The 25,544-nt window shown below is 40.1% G+C and overlaps 1 protein-coding gene across 1 annotated transcript in view; it reads left to right on the top strand.

The window, feature by feature from the left end:
* Nucleotides 1-22,268, top strand: part of LOC145403366 (calcium-transporting ATPase type 2C member 1-like) — a 33,129-nt gene extending 10,861 nt beyond the window's left edge. The window contains exons 3-5 of the mRNA XM_080275152.1: nucleotides 5,923-6,064; nucleotides 17,924-18,108; nucleotides 21,857-22,268. Coding sequence (XP_080131278.1) covers nucleotides 5,923-6,064; nucleotides 17,924-18,108; nucleotides 21,857-22,268 — 739 coding nt within the window. The remainder of the gene's footprint in view (nucleotides 1-5,922; nucleotides 6,065-17,923; nucleotides 18,109-21,856) is intronic.
* The last annotated feature ends 3,276 nt before the right edge of the window (nucleotides 22,269-25,544 follow it).

The following is a 25,544-nucleotide window of genomic DNA, read 5'->3' as shown; positions in this document are numbered from 1 at the left end:
GGGGATGGATATGAAAATGAAAAAGAGAAGAATGAGTATAGGTAAAACCAGGGCAGTAAATCTGTGAATCATGTATAGTAATGTAGATGGATTAATATCTGAGAAAGGGGAAATTGAAGACTATATAAATGAAAAGAAACCTGAAATAGTTTGCTTGGTGGAGACTAAATTGCCCCGAGATGTTGATACAAAATTATTTGGATGGAACAGTTATAATATTTGGAGGAAGGATAGAGAAAGCAAGTTTGGGGGAGGTGTGATATGATTTTAACCTGTACTGACATAAAACAAAAAGTATTGAAATTGAATATACCATGGCTGAACTTTTGGGAATGGAAATAGAGGACTGTTATGGATAAAAATAGATGTAATTATATTTTGTATGCCCTCCAGACTAGGGCATGGGCAAAAGAAGATTATGAACAGTTAATAAGAGAATCCATTATTAAGCTGAAGATGTTAATTGAATGAAGAAATAGAATAATAATCATGGGAATTTTAACGGAAGAGAAGTTGATTGGAAAAGTATGGATGCTGGGAACAATGAGGAATCATCGGGAATTAAATTGATGGAATTGGTGATGAAAAACATGTTAACTCAATTAATGAAAGAAAATACAAGAATTAGAGGATACAATGAACCATTAAGACTTGACTTGGTATTCACAAAGGACCCGAACAATGTGAAGAACATAACCTACCAATGTCCCTGTGGTAAAAGTGATAATCTGGTTATTGAGATGGAGGTGGTGGGAGTAAGGGAAGGAGAAAGAGATATAAAACACGGAGAAAATAGATACAATTATGGGAGGGCAGACTTTGCTTCCCAGAGGAACATTGTCCAAAATGTAGACTGGAGTATAATGAATGCTGTCACAAATGTCGATGAGAAATATTAGTTTTTGATAGAAGTATATAAAACAGGAGTTAGTACAGTAAATATGTCCCAAAATTCCCCACAGCAGTGGAAAGGATGAAAGAATAGTTTATCAACAGGTGTAGAATGGCACTTGAGGGAAGAAAAAGAGCATGGAATAAAGTGAAAAGAAGGTATAGTGAAAGGGCATGGGAGGAGTACAATCAGGTAAAAAATGAATATGTAAGGGTGCGGAGAGAGGAAGAAAGGAAATACAAAAAAGATATTGTAACTAAATGTAAGAAAGAGCCTAGACTATTTTATAGGCTTGTAAATGGTAAAATGAAAGTTAAGGACAGTACAATACAATTGAGGGATGGAGATGAAACTTATGAAAGAGAAGAATTGTGCGAAATAATGAACAAGCTGCAGTCTGCGTATGTGTTGGAAGAGGAATTTAGGGAAACTGAAGTGGAACCCAGGATGATGAGAGTGGCGAATATTTCAGTTGACATGAATGAGGTGCTACAGCTGATGAGGGACTTGGATGTGAGGAAAACAATGGGATCAGATGGTGTGGCTGGATGGATCCTCAAGGAATGTGCTGACCAATTAGTGTGGCCTGTATATGTCATCATTAAGGGCTCTCTTGAAAATGGACTTTTTTTTTTTTTTTTTTTTTTTTTTTTTTTTTTTTTTTTAAAGCAGAACAGAGGAAAGAAAAACAAATGAATAAAAAAAATAATAATAATCCTTACACCAGATTACTGGTGTCCTCCATTCATAAAATATCTGTAACAGTTGGACTTGAACAGCTGTAGGTTGAAGTTTGGAGGGAAACAACTCTAGGGAAGCAAGTTCCAGAGAGATGCGGTTCAGGGAATGAAAGAATTCTGATAGGCAGAAGTTCTGCAATATGGCTGGGTGACATTCCAGTCATTAGTGCTACCAGATGCCCTTGTAGCACGAGGGAAGGCATAGAGAGGTGGCACAATGGACACAACTTCATCTGAGCATTTGGCATAAAAATATTTGTAAAATATGCAAGGGAGCCAACAGTCTTTCTTACTTGTAAGGGAGGTAGTTTATAACAGCAGGGCTATTAATAATTCCAACAGCATTGTTCTGAATTTAGTCTAGTTGTTTCAATGCAACCCCTCCACATCCATTCCACAAGGGTAAGCAACATTCAGGCTGAGAGCACACATGATGTTCTTATGAATTATAGCTAATTGCTCGTCAGTGAAGAAGTTACGGACTCTGTACAATAACCCAAGTTTCTTGAGGCGGTTTTGGCAAGTGATCTGACATGAGAGGTCCAGCTGAAGGCATTGTTAAGTGACATGCCAAGAAGTTCATTGCTTTTGGAGATGGGAATATTAGTAGCATTGAAGGTAATATACAAATCTGGCAATGTCTGTCTGTTAGTAAATTGTATATATTTGGTTTTACTAGTATTAAATGAGACAGGGTTGTTTTGTCCCCATTCATTGATCATAGATAAATCTTGATTTATGGAGAGGGCTGTACTGAGTTGACAGTTAGAGATATTAGACTTTGTAAATGGGTGTTTGAGTGTGAGTGAACTGTGAAGTGTTGAGTCATTTGCATATGAATGGATGGGATTGTGGGTGACAGATAAGAGATCATTAATACTCTTATGAATCAGAAACAGGGTTGGCACCAGAACTGATCCCTGTGGCACGCCGACATTAATTGAGTGGAAATTGGAATATACATCATCTACTTTTACTCATATTTTTCTGTTGCTGAGATACGAGGAAAGCAGAGGACCAAAAGATGTTAGTCCATAGCAAGGGAGTTTGGACAGCAGGGAATGGTGCCATACTCTGTCAAAAGCCTTAGAAATATCAAGGGTTACTGCATGAGTTTCTCCATGTAGGTTGTTTGATTGATGGATGGTATGATTCAGGTGATTGAGTATGTAAATGGTGGATCATTCATGGTGAAAACCATATTGTCTATCACTAATTAAGTTGTTGGATTCAAGATGTTTAACTATTTGCTTATTAATTAAAATTTCAAATACTTTACCAAGAGAAGATGTGACAGCTATTGGTCTGTAATTAGAGGGGTCAGAGGAACTTCCTTTCTTTGGCGTTGGGTGGATATTGGCCTCTTTCCATGAATCAGGGAATGAAGAAGTACGTATGCATTGTCTAAATAATTTAGCTAGAACAAAGGTAGATTCTGGGGAACGCCTTTTCAAAAGAATTGGAGGAATTCCATCTGGGCCTGGAGCTTTGTTGGTAGGTAAATTGTCTAGGATGGATATTACATACCATGTCTATATTTTAAGTGGAACAATTTCAGGAGAGTCAAGTTCTAGTACAGGGTCATTCTGGCTGACTTTCTCTATGGTAGAATTTCTGGCAAATATACTGGCAAAGATATCTGCTTTCCCACATGGGTCATTTGTAATGTTGCCATCTGAAAAAGAGTAAATATTGTGCCAATCTTCAAGGGAGGAGATAGGGAAGATCCACTCAATTATAGGCCTGTATCAGTTACTAGTGTCGTTTGTAAAATCTATGAGAAAATTATTAGAAAAAGATAGATAAAGTATTTAGAAGAAAATGAAGTGACAACACCAAGACAACAATTTGGTTGTAGGGAAGAAAGATCTTGTGTTATTAACCTATTAAGTTTCTATAGGAGGGTAATAGATGTCATACAAGAGAGAGGGATGGGCAGATTGTGTCTATCTTGACCTCAAGAAGGCATTTGACACCGAGTAATTCACTCGTAATCTCAAAGTAATGCGGAGTGTAAACAATGCCAGGCTTCACTCACGTGCTTAGGGGGATGACTAGCAGGGGTGCTAGCATGCGTCTGATAGGCCGAGAGGCGGCCCTTTAACTCTGACAGAGGGAGCCGCTCGCCCATTGGCTGGGCGCATGCCGACGTTCGCCCCTACCGCTCTGAAATCACAGACCCTCCCCGCCCTCCTCCTCCCCTCCACGTGTGCAAAACAAGGGAGATTGAACCTAGAATTCTGAACCCACATGGGTCGGAATCGGAAAACGCTCTTCACCACGAGATTTTCAGTGCTTCCATCTATCGGAAAAAATGCATAACTCATTTTTGATGGGGGTGGCGCATTCGCCCCTTGTCCTCGAGACTCCTCATTTGGAATGACTTAGACAAAGAGGTGGTGAATGCAAAAAAAACTTCCAGAGGTTTAAAACTAGACTGGATAAAACCTCAGGGTTAAGGGACTGAACAGGGAGGGTGCCATAGATCAAGCAGTATGGAGAGCCACCAGTAGGTGACCAGGCCAACGCATCCAGGCATATTGGAGTCTTCAAAAACTAAATGAAAATGGAAGAAGAATATTTGCTGATCAGAAAAAAATGACTCTTTCATCCCATGTGTTCTCGTAAGTTAGCATCCAGTTCCACATTCTTCAGTCGATGTCACACTTCCCAACACATTTCAGACCAACTGAACATAGTTATTTCTGCTCCATAAAGTTAAGTGTATATTTACTGCTCATAATTTTGATCGTTCTTATGTGTATGTGTGAAGGAGAGAGTACTGATGCAAACAGTAATGTATTCCATTAACCCCTTCACAGCTGCCAGCCATGAACAATGCTTCACTGTACCAGTGTCAGTGACTTTAAGTTAGTGCGAGCTCAAAGAAACTGCGAACAATTATGGGAAGGGAACAAAGGTCCCTGGTATGTTTACACGACCCTCCTCTACCATCCCAAGCAGTCAGGTGGTCATTTCATCCCAGGTGTTTTCGTCAATGTTTACTTGCTAATATAACATGCTCCATAATTTTATTAATTCTTTCACAAATCATAGCAAATCACAACATGGGTTTAGGGGGAAGAAAAAGCCAGGTGCACCAGACAAGTCTTTTTCACATCTGTTAGAAAAAGAAATTGATTTTAAAACTTTGAAAAAATGATCCTGAGGCCAGCTGTGGGAGCACGCAAATTTCTGAACTCATGGCCATTTAGTGGGATAAATATACAGTACACTCTGCTTTAAGCAGTAAAAGCACTTTACCAAGTCAATTCTTCCTGATAGTCTGTTATATTTTTCTGATTACAGTATTTCTGGGTTGGTAAATAAATGTTCTTGTTAAATCGTTTTTCTTGTTGTTTTAGCTGTTCTGCTGTGACAATTCATGTTTGATTTGTTAAAGTAATGGTGGAAGGGACTATTCCAACCTAAGTGTTTAACTAAACCTGGCCTAACCTAGCTTAAGTGTAACTAATAATTTAACCTAACCTGACCTCCAGTTGGGAAATTGGGAAACAAAATCCACCTTTGTGTATGTTGAGTTTCATCCATTGCGCTGGAACAATCTTAGATATGGCATAAGGAACATGACAATAATAACAGGGAGGAAATTTTCCAGTAAGAAAAAGTAATTTACCAAACAGAAAATAATAAATACAGAAACAAGCTGGGGGAATATGAATTGAATTGGTAAGGTCTTTCTGCTGCTTAAAGTGTACATTTACTGGTAAATAAATCAGTCTAACAGTACTTATGTTTTGTTTCCGCCAGATTAATCATAATTTCGGACGGTTCGGGCATCTCTTCACGCCATATAGCTTGGATAACTGACCTATCTCTGTACATTTATATACTTCATTGTGTGACAGTTTGCAAAATTGCTTAGTTTATTTGTTAATTCATTGCTGAAAAATCTTGTTTTGGGGTAAATTTGTGGTATGTCAGGTCATAGAGCATTTTTTTTTTCCCCCAACCTTATACAGTACTTTACTCACTTTAACTGCGCCTAAAATTGCCATACCTTTATTTTGAATGCCAAGTTGTAAAATGTGTTTAATAATAAATTATGGTGGTAGTCTTGAAGAAGTCCTTATAATTAGCATAAGAACATAGTACTAATCAGGAAAAAATCCTCTGGAAAGGATATATAGCCATAGTATTTTCTTATGCTGCCACTGAGTATTGTGAAATTTGATGCAAAAGTATGACAACCTGTGCCATGTTAAAGTGCTAATATTCTTAATAATATTCCCTAATTTTGATACAGTAGACTATTCTACTTTTTCATAGGTCTGCCATTGAGGAGGGTAAGTGCATCTTCCACAACATTTCCAACTTTGTGCAGTTCCAAGTTAGCACAAGTCTGGTAGCCCTCAGCCTCATTGCCCTCTCCACACTCTTTGGTCTTCCCAGCCCACTCAATCCCATGCAGGTGAGTGTTTCATTGCAGTCATTGAGTAATCAGCCATTTAGCCAATTTTTTTTTAACCCTTTGGCTGTGAATTTATTATTCTGTATTTAATTTGGCTAGCAGTAGACTGTCTTTTTATGATCATAAGTCTGAAACACCCAGGGAAAAAAAAAAAAAAAAAAAAAAAAAATCACTATTAGCATTTTTGATTGAAGAATTGTTTCAGCTTATGGTCCTCAGCATTATTCGGCTTACAGAAAATCATAACAGCTAATGGGTAAATTTTTCAGTTACAGTAAATCCTTGCTATAGATCACTGTTTTTTTTTTTATTCTTTTGCCATTAATGCTGTGCTCCAGTGTGGTTTTTATTCTTTGTTGCATAGTTTATAAAGGCTCCAACATGCCTGCATGCATCAGCCTAGGCCTCTTAATGGTGGCTCTCCATGCTGCAGAATCTCTGGCAGCCCCTGTATTCAGTCCCTTCTCCCTGACATCACACTTTATGACCTCGTCCCAGGTCTTTTTCAGTCTGCCCCTCACAACCCTACCTCCGACTTTCACACTTCTCACCTTCTGCGCCCAATAGTCATCCTCCATCCTCTCAGCATACACAAACCATCTTAGTTTACCCTTTCTCTTCACAACACCAGTACATTCCAGTTTCATCCTTCCTCTCAACTCTCCACTCATAATCCTAGCCCTCCCCAGTCCTCACATTCATGGAACACACTAGATTTTTATTCTTCTTGTCTCCAGACAGTTTTATTCCTGTTCGTAAAGATTTTTCAAACTGGAGATGGTAGCTAGCTTTCTTTAACCCATTCGCTGCATGAGGTCTTCCCCCAAATTTGAATGAAATTGTCTGGAGGCGGCAAGAAGAAATCAACACTAGATATCATTGGTTTGAAGGGTGCAAGTTTACATTAAATTATAGAAAAATTGATTAGTACATTTTAGTTCCATCACCAATTGTGAAGCTGATTTACCAGTTATCCCTAGTTTACATATAATATGCATAGAATATCATTCTGTCTGCCTGTCTATATAGCCAGATACCTTTATCCTTTAAAGGGTGGCCACAGGCAGATAGTCTCTGTGTCACCTATGGTGGTACCACTCTGAACTGGCGGTTTGGGTGGAGCATGAACTTCTGTACAGCTTTGCCACGTTTTCCATACCTGCTATGTGAGTGGCTCTGATATATGTAAAAGGCACCACAATAAGATAAACACATAAGAATACAATGGTAACTTGTGTATTATAATATATGAAAGAACAGTAAACTTCTATCTATCCATCTATTGCCAGACACCTCAATCCCGTTTGAGGTGGCCACAAACCAATTGCCTCCAAGTTGCCCTGTCCCCCGCCATTTCACTGCCCTGCTCCCAACTCACACCCCCCTCTCTCATGTACCTCTCCACCCCATCCCTCCATCTCATCCTCAGCCTCCCCCTCCCTCTTCCCCTCTCCACCTCACTCACATACACTCTCTTCGTCAGTCTTTCACCCTCCATCCTCTCCACATGGCTATACCACCTCAGTGTGTTCCTCATAACGCTTCCTATCACATCCACATCCACACCACAACGCTCCTTTATATCCTCATTCGTCAGCCTGTCTCTCCATGTGACTCCAAAGACTCCTCTTAAAGAACTCATTTCCACTGCTTTCACTCTTGACTTGTGTCCTTCCAACAGCGTCCAAGCTTCACTTCCATATGTTAGAGTTGGTATCACAATACTGTCATGTAGTAACTTTTTCACTTCCATGCTCACTTCCCTGTTTCTTGTGCCAGTAAATCTTTGAAAATCCCCTCCCTCCCCCAAACTTCAAATGGGGGAAATTCATCCCCACCCCCCTTGGGAATTCTTTTATTTAATGATAAGTCTATATTCAAGAGTATTCTTTTAAATAATTTTTTAACATGCAACAGTAAGAAATCTAGCCATGTTATGGAAATTCTTGCAGGATTTTAGAAATATTTTATTTTTATTTTTATTTTTTTTGTAAAATGGTAATTATTTGAGGACCAATTTGTGGCCTTATTCTTAAAGAAACGCAACTTAAAAGTGAATATGCATGCAACCATTAATTATATCATATCTATAACCAGCTTTACATCACAAAGGATGCTTTTACTGTTTTGGTCTTATCTCTTTCCTCACCCCCCCCTCACCCCACCCCCCTGGAATGTCCATTTTTCCTCCCAGTGAGAAATTCTTCCCCACTTGGTTCCATTGGATTAAAATGTAGTAAATTATTATAAATTAATCTATAGACTTACTCTCTGCATTCTGTACAGTGAATTAGCATGTGACTGCCATTACCAAATGTGATATATTATTTCCTGATTGTTAAACTATATTTCTCTTAGAATAAAAGTGATATCAGATATACCATGATGTAACTACCTTACAGTACATAACTACAGGTACAAAGCTTTCTCGTACCTTGGATACTATCAGTCAGACCAAATTAGTCCACGCACCTGTGCCTCAGTCCCCTCCTGGAACTCTCCAGTAGTAGTAGTAGTTGTTCCCTAGGCAGTCTGGCCAAACAGCCCCGAGTCCCTTAGGAAGGCCATGGCCGAGACCGGGCTTTCCCACAGAGCTCTCAAAGAGTGTATATTGTGTTGTTGGCGTAGGTGATTGTGCGCAGTGCAGTCTTCCATAATGTGCATGGAGTGCTGTGTTGCATCCTGGACAGGCATCAACGGCAGTCATCCAGCCTCTTCTGGTAGCTTAACCCCTACACCGCGGGCATGTTTACCGATGTTTTGCGTGTGCCGCGGGGTTATTCGGGCTCCGACAGACTCTCAAAAAATATTTGCCAAAAATCAGTTATTAGTCCTAGAATATTAAAATTATAAATGCTTATGGCACATACCTTCAGCTTTCTTCTGGAATGTTTGTTGAGCCTTCGTCAGTTACCGTAGGACTTGTGGAGACCTCTGAAGTCGGGTAACGAAGTCTCCACTTTACAGTTCCCGACAACCCGTAATATGATTACCACAGCCAGATATTAACACTATAAATACTACTCTATGATTTTCAAGTAGTTTGGGATCCATACTCCAAAAAAAAAACCACTGTGAAAGCAATGAAAATTATGAGCGCATCTGACCGCCGCACTTCCGCTAGTTCGCTCTTGGTACTCTGTCATTTATTATTCATAAAACCCCTCACACTTTATATTTCTATAACTATATAACACTTATATATATCTACAGTCTTTATCCATAAGTTTCCTTCAGTAGTATTAGTTTATTGCCACTGTAGGGATTCAATTTCTTTCAGTAAAATACGTAGCATTCACTTTCTCGTCCTGTATACTGGCATTGAGAGTGAATGTCACTTTCATCTTCACTCTCATAACTCATAGTATTCAGACATGCTATAGTGAAACTTTCACTTTCATTACTCCTAGGGTATATACTCGTATTCTTATAATACTACTCATTTACATTTCTGTTTACGTTCTCTATTTTATTTACGTTATTTACATTTCTATTTTCTTTACACTGTGTTATGCTCTGTCACTTGAAGTAACTTATAAAACTATTTTCCATTGTTCACGTATATTTACATTCATTACTTTCACTTGCTGTTTACACATTATTTACACATTATTTACAATTCCACTTGCACTGTTTTACTCAATAGAAAGATCGTAGTCACTCTTTTATCAATTGTCAGCCCTTTACCTCTTTCCACACGAGGTTTAGTAGGGGGTAAAGGTCACAGGGCCCTTGCATGGGGGTGAAAAAAGGCCCTGAAGTCAGCAAGAGGACGAGCCGTACCTCCTCTTCGGAATCTGAGAGAGAACTGATAGGAGGGCCGGCCAGGGTTGAGGCCTACTTGAGGGTTATTCAGCACTACCAACGTAGCTCTTGAAACAGCTATGTATTTCACTGAAATGATTGGCAGGAAATCTAGACAATACATTATAAATTAGGTAGTTCCAGGTGAATGTAAATATCACTTAGGCTTCTCCCTTCCCTCCTTATATGTATATTTATTACGAAAATAGATTATATGGCATATTTCAAGGGGAAAAAAACAGCGAAAATTAGCGAACGAGTGCACGTGAGGTGTTGTCAGGTGATAATTAGCCAATTCCAGGTGTATGGCACTCTCACTTACCTTATTTCTTTCTTGTATATATTATTTGGTATAAGAATAGGGCATAGGGCTTATTTCAATGGATGAAATCAGTGAAAAATTCCAGGGAAGATTTACTTAGCGTAGCACGGCCGGGCAGGCGAGAGGATAGTGTAATGGAGGGGGGGTAGGGAGGGGAGTCAAGAACAGGGAGAAATGGCTAAATTGTCAACAATGGATGGGAGTACAGATGAGATTAGGAGTGCTGACTAGTGTTGGACATTGGCAGTACTGATAGATGATACAAGCCCCCACTTGGAAGCCCAGGTGAATTCAAAATAACACAGAATCACAAAAGCGACGCCCCGCGGTATGATCCCTTGCTCCCAAGCGTCACGAAAGTGACGCCCCGCGGTTAAGGGGTTAAGAGTGCTGGATGGTGCCCACATCTCAGCCTGGCCAGGTGGACCCTGTCCTCACAAGGTAGATAGGATTCAGAAGGGTGGATGTCAGGAGGCCGTGCATGCAGCTGTGTGTTATCTTTAAGTGACTGAATGGAGCGGCGAGTGATCTGGGTGTGGATATGCTGCTGGAAGCTGGTCTGAGGTGGGCGAGGGGGTAGAGATGACGGTATTTGTGTATGGTATCATGTGCTGGGTGTTGTTTTGATGTTCCTTGGTGTGGGTGGATGTGCTGCCATGTAATATAGTGGATGTTGTGGGTTTGTGGAGGCTGCAGCAAGATACTGGGTGCCTCTCATGTCTAGGTGATCCTTGACTTTGAGGACTTTGGTTTCTTGATGTAGGTGGTCTGTGGGTGTAGTAGCTGTGCAGCCTGTGATTATTTTTAGGGCCTTGTTCTATATGGTCTGTAGCATGTTGTAGTGTGTTTTGGTGAGGTTAGAAGCCCAGGCAGGGCTTGCATAATTCACTGAACGTATGTATTGTTTGTATACTGTGGTGGTGGTTACTTTGTTGTGTCTGAATGTTGTATGGGCAAGTGACCTTAGAGCATTGAGTCTAGGTGTTATTTCATTTTTATTGTTTGTGATGTGTTGTTTAAATGATATTGATGTATTTTATGTTACACGAAGGATTTTGTGTGTGGGTGTGTGTGTGTGATAGGGGAGTGTTGTTAATGGTGAGGTGTGGGATGTGACTGTGTTCTGCTGTCCAGTTTGTGAGATGGGTCACTGTAGATTTGGCTGGGGCTCTTTTGAGCCTGTGTGTGGTGAACCATTCATGTAGTGTGTTGAGGTAAGGTTGAATGATGTGTGCAGCTGTGTTTGCATTTTGGTGCGTACATGTAAGTGTTATATCATCTGCACAGGCAGCTATGTGTATCTGGTGTGTGGGGTGTGGGTATGTCGTGCATGTATAGGTTAAAAGGTGTAGGGGACAAAACAGATCCTTGGGGGACGCCGTTTGTGAAGTTTCTGATGTTAGAAGACTTATTGGCAAATGTTACGTGTGCAGATCTGCCTGCTAAGTAGTTTGCCAGCCATCTTTTTGTGTTATTGTGCATGTTTGTGTTGAGTATTTTGTTTGTGAGGTTGTGGTGGGGGATGGCATCAAAAACTTTGCTAATGTCTAGTGTGATTAGGAGTGTTCTGTGTGGTGGCCTAGCTGAATTCATGCCATCAAAAACTCTTTGTGTAAGGTCTGTAAGAAGTGTGTTTGTGGAGTGTAGTGGCCTAAGGCCATGTTGTGACTGGGCTAGGGGAATGTGAGGTGTGACTAGTTGTAGTACCAGTCGTTCAGTGACTTCAGAGGGGGTGCAGAGGAGTGTGATGGGGCGGTGTGAGGAGGGTAACGTGGGGTCTTTGTTGAGTTTAGGGATAGTGATGATAATGCCATGCTTCCAGATGCTGGGTGTTATGTTCTGTGAGTAGCTGTAGTTTGATATGTTGGTGAGTGCTTGTATGCCTTGTGGTCCAGGGTGTTTAAGGTGAATGTTGCTTATGTTGTCTGGTCCACAGGCAGATGAGTGCTTGAGGTTGCTAATGATGTGCTTCGTCTGGTTGTAAGTGAAAGGTGCGTAGTCTAGGTCTATGGGGAACTGTCTCTTACATCTGATGATACTGGTCTTCGGGATGGGGGTTTAGATGGCTGACTTGTGAAAAGTGATTGATGAGAGTCTTTGCTTGTTGTTTGTTTGAGGGTATGGTGTCTGTTGTTGTGATGGCAGCATATGATTGTGTGGTGTTGCTGTTGGAAAGTGTGATGCTGTTTAGTGTTTTGTAGAGTTTGCTGATGTTTGTTTTGTGGTCAAATGTTTGGAGGTAATTTTTCCAGTTTAGTGTTTGCTGTTCTGATACAGTAAAACCTCTATAATTCGGCATCCTTCTAGTCGGAAACCTCTACAACTCGGGAAGGCTCCAAAATATTCATTTAAAAAATCAAAATTCCAAAATTCCAAAAAATGCGCACATGAGAGGAAGAGAGTCGGCAAAAATCCCCCCAACTCGGTAAGATGCTGAGTTGTACAGTAATATTTAAGTGTTTAGTGTTTAGTTCTCCAGTATAGTAAAAGTGATAAATACATTACACTAATGGCCTTTATAGTGTTAATTGTGCTTTACATAGTGTACAGTGACAAGTACAGTACAGTAAAGGTGGCCCAAAACTGATCTTGAGCCCCCCTAACACCTCCAAAAAATACCAAAAGCCCTCCTCCATGCCTGGAATACACCCTACAACTCCATGGAATCATGGTAAGGCAGCTTTTACTGTTTATTGTAAAAACTTTTAATTTTTTTCCATTTTTTCTTTTTTGTGTGTGTGTGCTGGGGGGGAACTTAAAGTTCATCCCTACAACTCGGCAAATAGGCTAATTCGGTAAGGCTTGCACATGTATCATGCCGAATTTTAGAGGTTTTACTGTATTTTATTGTTTATGTGAGTGTTGAGTTCTTGTCTTTGTTGTACGGTGTCTTGTGTATGGGGTGTTGGGGAGTGTCGCAGTGTGTCCTGTTGTATGATGAGGCCTTGAATTTCTGGTGTGAAGTTGGGGTTGTGTCTCTTTCTGTTGTCTGCGTTTTGTATAATTGTATTGAAAGTGTGCACAGCGGTGTTGATGTTTGTGATGGGTGTACTGTTTAGTATTTCAAAATGTTGTTCTGTTTCAGTTACAAAGGCCTCCCAGTTGGCTCTCTTATAATTAGTGTATGTGTGTTTGTGGCCAGCTGGGGTGATTCTGGTTTTGGTAGTGATGATGATTGGGAGGTGATCAGAACCTAGGGTTTTGACCACTCTCCATTATTAGTGGGGGCGAGGTTTTGGGAGCAGAAGGTGATGTTTGGAGATGATGGGAGGAAGAGGGCTTGGTGTGGGATATGGGTATGTTAGTCTAGATTGTTCAATATGAAAAGATGATCTGTCTGGGATTGTAGTACCAGCCCTCTGTCTGTGTCTGGGTTGTTGACATGCCAGGCCGACGACTTGGTGTTGAAATCACCACCCAGGATGATGTTGGGTATGTTAGTGATGTGGTGTATCTGTGGAGAGTAATTGTGTGACTGTGGGGAACGATTGGGGGGGAATGTATGTGCTAACGATTGTTATGTGTGATTTGTTATCAGTGCGTATTTTAACTGATTGTTTTTCTGTTGTGGTGTCATGTGGGGAGAGAAGTGACTTTGTGTGTGCACTGGTATCTGCAATGTTGATGGATTTATGTACTAGGGTGATGAGTCCACTGCCACCGCCATCAGCCTGGTCTTGTCGAATGGTGGTGAAGTTATGAATTGTTGGTGTTTTCTGTGCTCTGTGTAGTTTTGTTTCTTGTAAAATGGCAGTGTGTATGTTCTGTTGTTTGATGAATTGTGTGAGTTCTTGTTTTTTGGTGTTTATGCCATCTATGTTTAACTGAAGGATGTTTATGTTGTGTGTGTGATGTGTGTTGGCTGCTGCAGCACGGGGGAGAGGTGGTGTGGGTGGAGGGGAAGAGGTAGGAGGAGGTTGTGATGGAGGTAAGGGTTGAGGTGGATTAGGATGGGTTGGAATGGGAGAAGTTGGGGGAGTGGATGTTGTGGGAAGGATCAATGGGTTTGGCTGTGGAGGTGTGATGAAGTAGGAGTAGGATTTGTAGGGGGGTTGGTGGGTGGGGGGAAGGAGCATAAGGAGCAGGTCCAGGTGTTTGTGTAATGTTTTCTAGATGCAAGTGTTGTGCATGTGTAATGGGTCCAGTTCTTGCAGGAATTGCACTGAACTGAACCCTGAACTCTCCAGTAGTTGATGGGGATTGCCATCTAAGAAGAGCTTCCACTCGGCCATATCCTCATATACCTCTCTTGCATAGTTTGGTACATCCATCTCTGATCCCACCCTCTCCTCTGCATCATTATGGATCCTTGTTCATTTGATAATGCAAGGATTTGTGTATTACAAGTAACAGTTAAAGTATCAGACCTGGATGCTTTGCTGAACATCTGGTATCCGACCTGAATGGGTAGGTGGATATCTGGTACCCTGGTATCCAGCAGATTTACTATCAAGTGCGTTCTTACTAATAGATGTCCTTCTTCATCATGAATCGTGATAATTCTCTCTCTCTCTCTCTCTCTGTCTCTCTCTCTTTCTCTCTCTCTCACATTAACCCCTCCGTGGCAACCAGCGTCGAATGACGTTTAGCTGATTAATGGCCGCCGGCGTCATTTGAGCGCAGCCTGTAAAAAACTGCAAAAATTTTTGGGAAGTGAGTGAACATTCTGAACGTCTTCACACTGACCTACATTACATTCCCATACACCCCATCAAACAGTTCAGAGCCTGCTGCTGTGATTAGTGGATTTTCGATTTTTTCGCTCATGGCCATGCCTAAACACGCACAACTACACCCATTGTCTCGACCCAGGAAGAACATATCATCTTTGTCCTCTCTCGCAAAACACACACAACCACCTGTTTACAATTATGAAGTAATACAGGCACATACAAAAAAGACATGATAAGTGAAAAATACATTTTTGTCTTGGTATCTTTACCTATTTGCTCAGGTTTGCTGTAATGGTTTGGATCATTTGATGCAGTGCAACTTGTAGAAAACTGTGAAAACCTTCGGAAAGTGAACGAAAATCTGGGACATGAGACTGACCCTGACTTCACCGTCTCACATATCATCTGTCAGTTCACCACCTACTGTCGTGACGTGTGGATGTACGATTTTTTCTCTCGTGGCCATGCCTAAACACACAGTTACAGACATTATCTCGACCCAGACAGAAAATACAATCTTTTTCCTCCCTTGCAAAACACACATAACCACCCTGTTTATGAGACAGCAATATATATTGCAAAAATAACAAGGTAAAATGATAAAGATGAACTTAAAATGACAGAGAAAGATGAACATGTTATGACGGAAAAAATACGTTTTCCCCCATCTGTAAACGTATTTATTTCTGCTTTGCATCTGTATTCGTAATAATTAGACTTATTCTTGGTTCTGAAATTGCATTACGATTCTATTTTTACCCATGCTTGTGATGTGGGAGCTAGAAGTTGCAACTCAACTTCCGTATTGCTAATCGGATCTGACCCTCCACTTTATTCTCCCGTGGCAGAGTCTAGCCTTGGAGGACGTACAGTTCTCTCATTTAGGAATGAAAATTCAACTCTTTCGCTCCCTTTTCCATGCATGGACGCAACGATAACATAAAGAGTAACTCGAAACTACCATAAACATATTTGATATCAAAAAGGTGAAAATGTATTCATAATTTTTTTTTTTTCCAGCCATTCCTAACAGATTATGTACTGAAATCATTCGATATCATCATGTCTTATATATGCACAACATTTCAGCACCATTCACATTGTTTTGGGAAGTAATAGAAAAAAATAACAACACCTGCCCAGTTGCGTTGCGGCAGTCCCCTGGGCGGCGATATCAGTTGCCGATATTTCTGCAACTTCCGTACTTCATTGCAAGCCACAAAATGTGTCTAGGAAGCTGGGATTTGCACTATTAGGTGCATCTGAACTTTCTGTTCAATATGGTAAGAAAAAAAAATCAGTTTTCGAAACTTCAAAAAATGGCCCTGGCGTCGGCCTGGGGTGCACGGAATATTCCGGGCCTTCGGCCACGGAGGGGTTAAATACCTAGGATGAGGTGAGGTATATCTCTTTTCCAGCTTTATGCTTGGCAGCCAAGTATTTCTCTTTGTTACTACCCCTTTTCCATTCCTGGAAGACTCTTCTTCTCTATATCCTCATTCCACCACCATGTTACTTTACATCTTGGGGATCCCCTTGTCCACCCACACACTGATTCACTTAGTCTCAGGAGATTGTTCTTGAGAGCTCTGTACAAGTCCCTGCTCAGTCATCATTCTACTCATCCTGCTGTAGAAGGCATCCCTTACTGCTTGGTTTTTCAACATCCTTATTTTCCTTCTAGGTGCATAGGTCCTCTTCTTCACCACCCATGCCTTAAGCCCCATATCACATATCAGTAATTTGTGCTGCTGCACACACTCTTTGCTTCCTATAATTTTAACATCCCTCACCAACCTCCTGTCAACCCTCCTGATTAGGAAATAGTCTAACTACTGTTTCCCCCAGACTCATATGTAATTAACCTATTCTCTCTCTTCTTAAAATTCGTGTTGCACACAATCACGTTCATTTGTTTCCCTAAAGTCAAGTATTATTTTTCCCTTCTACATTCCTTGTACTATATGTGCATCCTCCATGTACCCTTTGTATCCTAGAGCTACTTCACCCACTTGACCTGTCAACTTCCCACCCAAAACTACGATCTCCTCCCCCATACCACTTACTACACGTACCAAGTCATCCTTGAATTTATCTTTCTTACATCATCCAAGTTAGGATGTGGAGCATACACCAATATAAATGCAGTTGTCGGCTTGCCAAACAAAATTTTCATTGGTATCCATTCATTCACCCGCGTTTCGCGCACGACATAATACCCCCATGGTTTTTTTTGTGATAATGAAATTGCATGATAACAAAAGTGCAAAACTTATAGGATTGATCCTAATCAGTTCCAGGCATGCCACTTGTAAACCTCGATTTTCCCCATTACAACAATCTACACCCACCAAATACATAAATACTGTTTTGGTAAGTATTAGAAACACACACATACATGATTAGGTTAATAGAAAAGGATTAAAAAAGGCATAACAAGGAAGAAACCCTTACCATATAGAGACCTGAGATGGACTTGAGATAAGGGGTTCTGAGGCTAGGGGATGGAGAATTAATGGTCGCCACCATCTGCAATTAACTCCTCGAGTAGGACCTCGTCTTTAAATCCCTCAAAACCATCAGAAACCACAGATTTTGCACCATCATCGTGGACCAACTCAGGTGCATGCAAAAAAAATTTTTTTTAGCCAAAAAATACGTAATAATGGCAGGAGTGCAAAGTTTCATCTAGCAGTGATAACGAAAACTGCTATAACCAAGTGTGCAGTAACCAAGAGATCACTATATAAGACAATAGGCCTTTTTCTTCCTCTTTTTTATACATTCTTTTTGTCATTAAATACTGAACACTGTAAAAAAAAAAAAAAAAAAAAAAAAAAAAAAAAAAAGGTTCATTGCTACCTGTGGAGTAAATTTGTCTGTTTTCCACAGTTTGTTGTTCTGTATTGCACCACTTGTGTGGTGAAGTTTGTAATCTGGAACTCATCCGTAACTTATAATGAGGAGTGCCTCTGTATATTCATAATTTTGAGCTTTTACATTCTTACCGTGTACTCCTATAGTAATTGTATTCAGTAACAGTTGGCCATACCCCAACAGATTCTTCTTATCAATGTTATAATGGATGGTCCGCCAGCTTTAACCTTGGGAATGGAGCCAATAGATGATGATGTAAAGACGCAGCCACCACGAGACACCAAGAAGGATCTCATCACACGCCAGCTAGTTCGCAACTGTGTCATTTCTGCTGCCATCATCATATGTGGGACGCTTTGGGTCTTTAGGTGAGCTACACTGTATTTTATTTAAAGAAGAATATAAAAGAACAGAAATACTGAAGGTACCTAACCCACACTAGGTCGATTCTTTGTAAGGTAGTTTATCTCCCCTGAGGTATTGTTTTATAACCAGATAAACATGGTAGATTGCTAGTGGAAAAGGGAGAAAAGTGAGCAGATGATGAGAACTCTGTAAGGAATTGTTAAACATAGAGAATGAAGGTAATGCGGGTATTAGTGGCTGGGGACTGGCTGGGAGGAGGGAGATGAGAAGGGAAGAAGAGATCAGTAGGATGGAAGTAGTGGAAGCAATGAAAAAATTCAGAATGGGGAAAGCCCCAGGAATTGATGGAGTGTGTGGTAAAATGCTGAAGCTCAGGGGAGAGAGAGTAGTAGAATAGATGTGGAAGATGTGCAGACTGGCCTAGGAGGAAGTAGAGTCCCGGGGGATTGGAAGAGGTATAATTATTCCTCTGTACAAAGGAAAAGGGGGCAAAAGGAGTGTGTGGTAATCAGAGGGGCATTTATTTTTGTAGTGTGACAGGAAAAGTATATGGTAGGATATTTACTGACAGAGTTAGGAAAAGAACAGAGAAATTAGTTGGCAGAGAACAGGGAGGTTTTAGGAAGGGATGAGGTTGCAGAGATCAGATATTCATCGTAAGGTCTTCAATGGAAATATTTCTAGAGAAGGAAAAGAAGTTGCAGGCTATGCAGCCTTCATGGATTTGGAGAAAGCATGACAGAGTGGATAGACAAGAAATGTGGAAAATGAATATACCGGTATGGAGTAAATGGGAGGCTGTTGAATGCCATGAAGAGTATATGTATGAGGATACTAAGGCTGCAATGCATATGGATGTTGAACTGAATGAATTTTTCTGTCTGAATGTTGGATTGAAACAAAGATGTGTCATATCACCATGGTTGTTCAGTATGTATATGGATGGAGTTATAAAAGAGATACAGTACAAGGTAGGGCAGTGGATGTTGAGGCGGCCCTAATGAGAAAGGGCAGCATTTGGAAACTTCCTGTATTATTGTTTGAAGATGATACTGTACTGTTAAATGAAGACAAAAGGAAACTGCAAGGCTTGGTGAATGAGTTTGGGAGAGTGCATAAGGAACAGAATCTAAAGGTGAATGTAAGGAAGAGTAATGTTGTGGTCTTTGAGAGGAATGAAGTCACTGAATGCACAGAGAGGTTGGATGGTGGGGATATGGAAAATGTGGGTACATTGATGTACTGTATTTGGGTAGTGTAATGAGTAAGGATGGAAGTTTAGAGGATGAAGTGCATGAATGGGAACAACAGGGAAGACAGGTTGCTGGTTCTTTGAAAGCAGCGATAAGGAATAGGGAAGTGAGCATGGAAGTAAAAAAGCCACTGCACAAGAGTGCAGGTAACCCCCAAAATTTGCGACCCTGCCATTCATGGCCCCGCAAACTTGTGGGTTCATCGCCAGTGACAAAATTTTATAGTTTGGAATCCTTGAGGTACCATCGGGACTGATTTGCGTGGTGTTTGCGGTGTTGGTCTCTTCCTGCACTTTTCTGTGCACCCAGTTGTGTTGCCCCTGTATGAAGCTGCTACGTTACTGCACCACCCTACCTTTGTCTCACCCTCTGCCCAGCCACTCTTGCAAGCATTTCAGCCTCCAGGAAATATCACATTTCTATCTTTATTGTGCCGTATAGTGCTGTCATGTGTGCAAAGGGTACAATAACTGGTATTGCAGTGCTGAGCTATACTGTTGAGTGAACAGCTGCCCTGTTTTGTGAGTTTTTTAAAGAGCAATTTAGTGTTATAACTTGTTCTTCCATGTATGCAATATCCATCAATAATTTCTGTATTATTAAAGTATTGTATATAGTAGTACAGTATGTGTGTGTCATGTTTAATGCTGGTTTCAGGTCCCTAAAATGGTTTTTAGGGGCTTACAGGGGTAATTTGATACTGTATAGGCGTTTTCTGGGGGGAGCATCCAAAATTCGCGGATCCCCTGTATTTTGCGTGTGTCTGTGCCCCATGACCCCTGCGAATATGGAGGGAGACCTGTTTTGTGATACCAGCTCTGACGTATGGAAGCTAAGCATGGATTTTGTTAGAAGACAACAGGTCAAGAGTGAGAGCAGAGGAAATGTTATTTGAGAGGAGCATGTGGAGTTACATGGAGAGACAGACTGATAAATGAGGAAGTGAAGGAGCGTTGTGTTGTGGATGTGATAGAAAATGTTAGGAAAAATGCACTGAGGGTTTGGCCATGTGGAGAGGATGGAGTGTGAGAGACTAACAAGAAAGAGTGTATGTGAGTAAAATTGAGGGGGGGAGAGTGAAGGGGAGACCAAGGATGAGATGAAGGGATGGAGTGGAGAGGTATATAAGAGAGGGGGATGTGAGCTGGGGGTAGGTCAGTGAAATAACAGGGAACAGGGCAGCATGAAGGCAGTTTGTTTGTGGCCACCCCTTACAGGATCAAAGCATCTGGCAATAGATATACAGGTGGTCCCGTGCATAAAAACAGTCGCTTACAATTTTCCAACTTTACGAATGTAGAAATCGTACTTTGAAATTCACTAATAAAATGAGATATTCAGCGCTTTAGTATAAAATAGGCTTTGTGTTAATGATTTTGTCCAGCTCTAAGCTAATGTAAGTATTCTAAGCATGTTTAAATTAGGCTCAGCTAGGCTATGATATTCAGTTGTTAGGATTATTATATGCAGTTTCGAATTCATTCATTCATTCATCATCTGATTTAGTGTGGCTCCATGAGGAGCGTTGGAGCCCAGGGCTAGGCAAGTTGGTCCTAACATTTAAGGTGTGAGTGACCAGCCTCACTCATCCCTGAGTGGCTTTATGTAAGCAATAAACGATAACCACCTCTTGGATATAAACCTGCACTGGCTTAATTCGATTGGAGCACTTTAATTGCCCACTAAACCACCAGGTGCTATAATTTGAGTATATAGTTACCACCCAGCTTAGTAAATGGCTTCCTGGTGTACAGGAAACCATTTGGCTTGTCACTGTGTGTAAAGCCACCTGTAGACAGACAGAAGAGGAAAGAATGACAGAAAGAAAGACAGAAGAAGAAGGCTGGAAAGAAGAAAGAGAGGAAAGGGCAGGCATCTGAGAGCAGCACTTCATCGAGTGAGTGGATGGTGAGCGCCCCCACAATTTATGAATTATTAAATGCGATTTTGACTTACGAAAAAATAAACTTACGAGCATTTTCTTAGAACATAACTTACTCGTAAGTAGGGGTCCACCTGTAGATAGTAAATTGTACCTCAAATGAGGCTTCCGGCTTGGCTCATGCAGACCTTCATTGTGCCTCATATGAGGTTTGCAGCTCAGCAAGGCTGAACCCATTCTTCCCAGTGATGTCCCTGTCTCTTCTTGCCATCTCCTGATTTAATTTAAATTAGGATAGACTTTTCAAACTGGAAGGGTTAGATACAGTCTTAATGAATCTCTTAGAATATGAGAGGCCTTTTCAGTATTGAATAAAGCTCATTGGTAACAGCAAAAAATAAAATGGACATCATCTGAATTTAGAGGGTTTAGGAAGGAAATGATGGTGTAGTACAAGCCAAAGATAAGAGGAAGTGAATTGGAGAAATGGAACTTGTACTGTAAAAAACTTGTTTAATTTAAAGTAGTATTTTACCCCCACATACTGTATATTTCATGTGAGACCATACTTTACATCCTTTTCAGTCCATCATCTTAACCCTCTCCCTCCTGCAGATCTGAGATGAGTGATGGTATGGTTACTATGCGAGACACCACCATGACGTTTGCCTGCTTTGTGATGTTCGACATGTTCAACGCCATGTCCTGTCGCTCCCAGTCCAAGTCCGTACTGGAACTAGGCCTCACTTCAAACTGGTACCTCTTTATTGCCCTCACTGCAACCATGGGATGTCTCCTTGCAGTTGTGTATCTCCCATTCCTCCAGTGGGTGTTTCAGACAGAGGGAATACACTTCTCTGATTGGCTGTACCTCCTCTGCCTCACATCTACTGTCCTTCTGGTCTCAGAGTTAAGAAAATTCCTGGACAGGCAAGGTGAAGTGCGAAAAGGAGAACCATTTAGGAGGTTCTGGTTCGCAGGGAAGAAGATCTCATCATCCAAATCTAGTTGGATGGATGCTGTGTGAGAGTTCATATGTTATAAGACAGTAAAGATGTGTTCATTTTTCCTGAGGGAATATTTGTGGTTATGTTGTGTGTATAGTGGAGTTAAAGTGGAAAAGCAGTTTTAAGCACATATTTTTTGTGCCCCCAAATTAACTGGACTCAGGCTGTTCTTATAAAAGAGCCACAGGCTTATTTTCCTTGGGTGGTGTGCAAGTTGTTTTGCATTTGGTCACTGAATTTAGTACTTGTCTTATCAGCACATTGTGTGTGTGTTTGTGTGTGTGTGTGTTTGTGTGTGTGTGTGTGTTTGTGTTTGTGTGTGTATGTGTTTGTGTGTGTATGTGTTTGCGTGTGTGTGTGTGTGTGTGTGTGTGTGTGTGTGTGTGTGTGTGTGTGTGTGTGTGTGTGTGTGTTATAATTATGATCAAACATGTTTGTCAGTGTGCCTGCAGTTTGTGCAGTATCATTATGCTGTCAGTGTCAGTGTCTTCAGTCATACTTAGACACTTATAACTGTCCATTTGTGGTATACTTATTAATGAAAAGAAGTTCATGTACTATTCTTTCCATATTTTAGGTTGTGCTTGATATGTAAGGTTTGTGATATATGCAACAAATTACAGAAAATGTGAGCTTAAAGTGCCAGTGTAACATGTTGTGTTGAAATATGTGCATATTTGGTTATAGTGTTGTAAATGACAGAGTGATTGTGCATAGTCATCGCCCAAAGTTGTATGTGGATCAATACACGATAAACAGAGTGATGTTAATTGTGTTTTTTCAGAATGCCATTTTTTCCTGTACCATTTCCATAACTTTTCTAAATGGTTTTATACAAAAGTGCAATATTTTCCTCTTCATAGTCATTCACATAATATTCAAGTCTTCATATACCATTATCATAGTATATGAGATTTTATACAGTACTATAAGCTTTTCATATATACCAGTACTTTTTTTTTTTTTTTAATAAAGTGCTGAATACCCATAGGCTGTATTAATATGCAAGTATAGAAGGATTGCCAGTGACTGTACAAGAAGATATCCTTTTTTGTACATGAATGGTTGTTAGTTTTAATATTTGTTGAAAGGTTTAGGTAGTACAATTATGGTCATTCACTCCATACTGAAACATTTTTCACAATATTTTTATATATAAAGAAATCTTTGTCTTGCTAATTACTGTATCATAATTCATATTCTACATGATTTAGTTATAATTTACTGTATAGTATATGATAAAAAGGAAATGTAACTTTCTAAGGGTCTAGAATACACATTATATCTTGTGTTTAAAGTGAAGCACTGCTAGGTATGGTTCATTATCAGTCTCACCCTTATCAGTCATCACACAAATTATCACAGTGACATACTCACCAGAGATCTGTTTTATGGACACTCAGAGGGAAAATAGTGTTGGATGTTTGTTAGTAAGATTTTCACTGAGGATAACACAGTTCAATTTTCTACTTGCAGAGGTGCATTTTTTATAGTTTTGGTAAAGATATTACAGTATTTTGTTTTTAACCAAGCTTCAGTTGCACCTCAGTAGCCTATAATAATTTTGTAACTAAAAATTAAGAAGTTTTGTAAGCAAAAGGTACAGTTATCATACGCTGTAGGTGTTGTCTATGCAATGCAATAGAGTTGTTCTGGTAGTACGCCAGTGATTTTCTACGAAGTGCAGTTGTGGGAAAAATTCTCTCCAGACTTGGTGTTGTACAGTGCATGTGTCTACGACAGTGGTGGTTTTCTGAAGATATATTCTGTGCATATGAGTGGTGCCAGTCAGACATTACACACGAATATGCACTATTTTATGTTACTGACAAGACTGCCATCAGATCACAAAAATGTGCTGGTGTTGTACCTGCAGTTATTAAACTGCTGTAAATAAATTGTTACCACATTTTGGGGGGAGAGTTTAGGGTGCAGCAGAACTTTCTGAAGTTGTCTATTCCTGTTTACACAAATGCAAGCAGAAGATTCACAAAGCCTACCAAGCTTCTGATTGAGTTTTTATCCTACGGGTAATGCACTGGAAAGGAGAATCACTTCAAAGATATCTTGCACATCTGTTCCACAGAATACCTATATTACATCTCCTGTGTGTCACTTTTGTGTTCACATTATCTCGTCTCTAGTGCATCCTGTGTGAATGTATAGTTTTTGCAGTTGTCCCTGTCTGTTCTCTGATGATTCTGATAAATTGTTTACTTGTGTACAGTACTTCATTATGTTTCAGCAGTATTTTTACCAATCAGAGTCTTAAAGTCATTGTCGTATAAGTTGTGTGAATTTTATTTTTGTATACATGGGTTGTGTTAGCAGTATTTTTATGTAGATTTGAGTAAATATTTTAAATTATCATTTTAGTTTATATATGTTGTTTTCAATAAAGAAAATTATTATATCCTTGTCCTACAGCTCTACATCCTACTCTTATGGCATTAACTGCTTGAATCTAGTAACTTATTTTAATAGCTTATTCTTGCTACCTCAGGCAATTTTATTCAGCTTGAGGGAGACCTCATGCATTGCAGGGGTATGTGAAGGTCATATCTAACTCTTCTAGTTCAAAAGCATTCCCATAAGCTGAATAGAATAATCTGGAAGTAGCAAGAATACAGTTAATACATCATTGTACGGTATTAAAGGTCAACATGAGTGACTGGCAACATTGCTCTAAGTTCTCCCTAAACATGATTTGCTTGTCAAAACCATCTGTTGATCATATCAACTGTTTCTTACTAATTTGTTGGGTGGGAGTGATTCGGGGCCCTCATTCGCATTGATTAAGTAGGCTTCCTAGCACCTCTTGTCTTACTAGTTTATTTCTGTATATGACACATCAATATTCTCTTGTTACTTTGTAATCTGTGTTGACATGCAAGCACATAAATAGTGTACAACTAAAATATTAAATTGTAGTGTTCAAAATAAATTGCAAAGAAAGAGGTGTAAGACAGTCCCTGAAACTGACCAGAATATGACCCCGTGACTGAGACAAACAGACTTACAGTCAACTCCCTCTTGTAACCTGTGTGTGTTTTTGCAGGAAGGATGAGCAGAAGGTGAAATCTCTCCATGTCTCTTACTGTGTCTACAAAACAAAGCATAATTACAAGTGGAGAATTGTCATGAGTTAGTAGTTCTTGTTGCAGGCAGGACAAGAAACAGAGAATTCAAATTCCTGTGTCATCTGTTCTGCTCATTAAATAAAAACCTGTGTTGTGAGAGTTGATTGATCATAAGTTTGTCAGTGATTGATCATTTTCCATGTTAGGACCATATAA

This window comes from Coenobita brevimanus, chromosome 60 (assembly GCF_032717465.1).
Source record: "Coenobita brevimanus isolate Jiangsu-jjx chromosome 60, ASM3271746v2, whole genome shotgun sequence".
In the NCBI taxonomy this organism is placed as follows: domain Eukaryota; kingdom Metazoa; phylum Arthropoda; class Malacostraca; order Decapoda; family Coenobitidae; genus Coenobita; species Coenobita brevimanus.
This window is presented reverse-complemented; position numbering and strand designations above follow the sequence as displayed.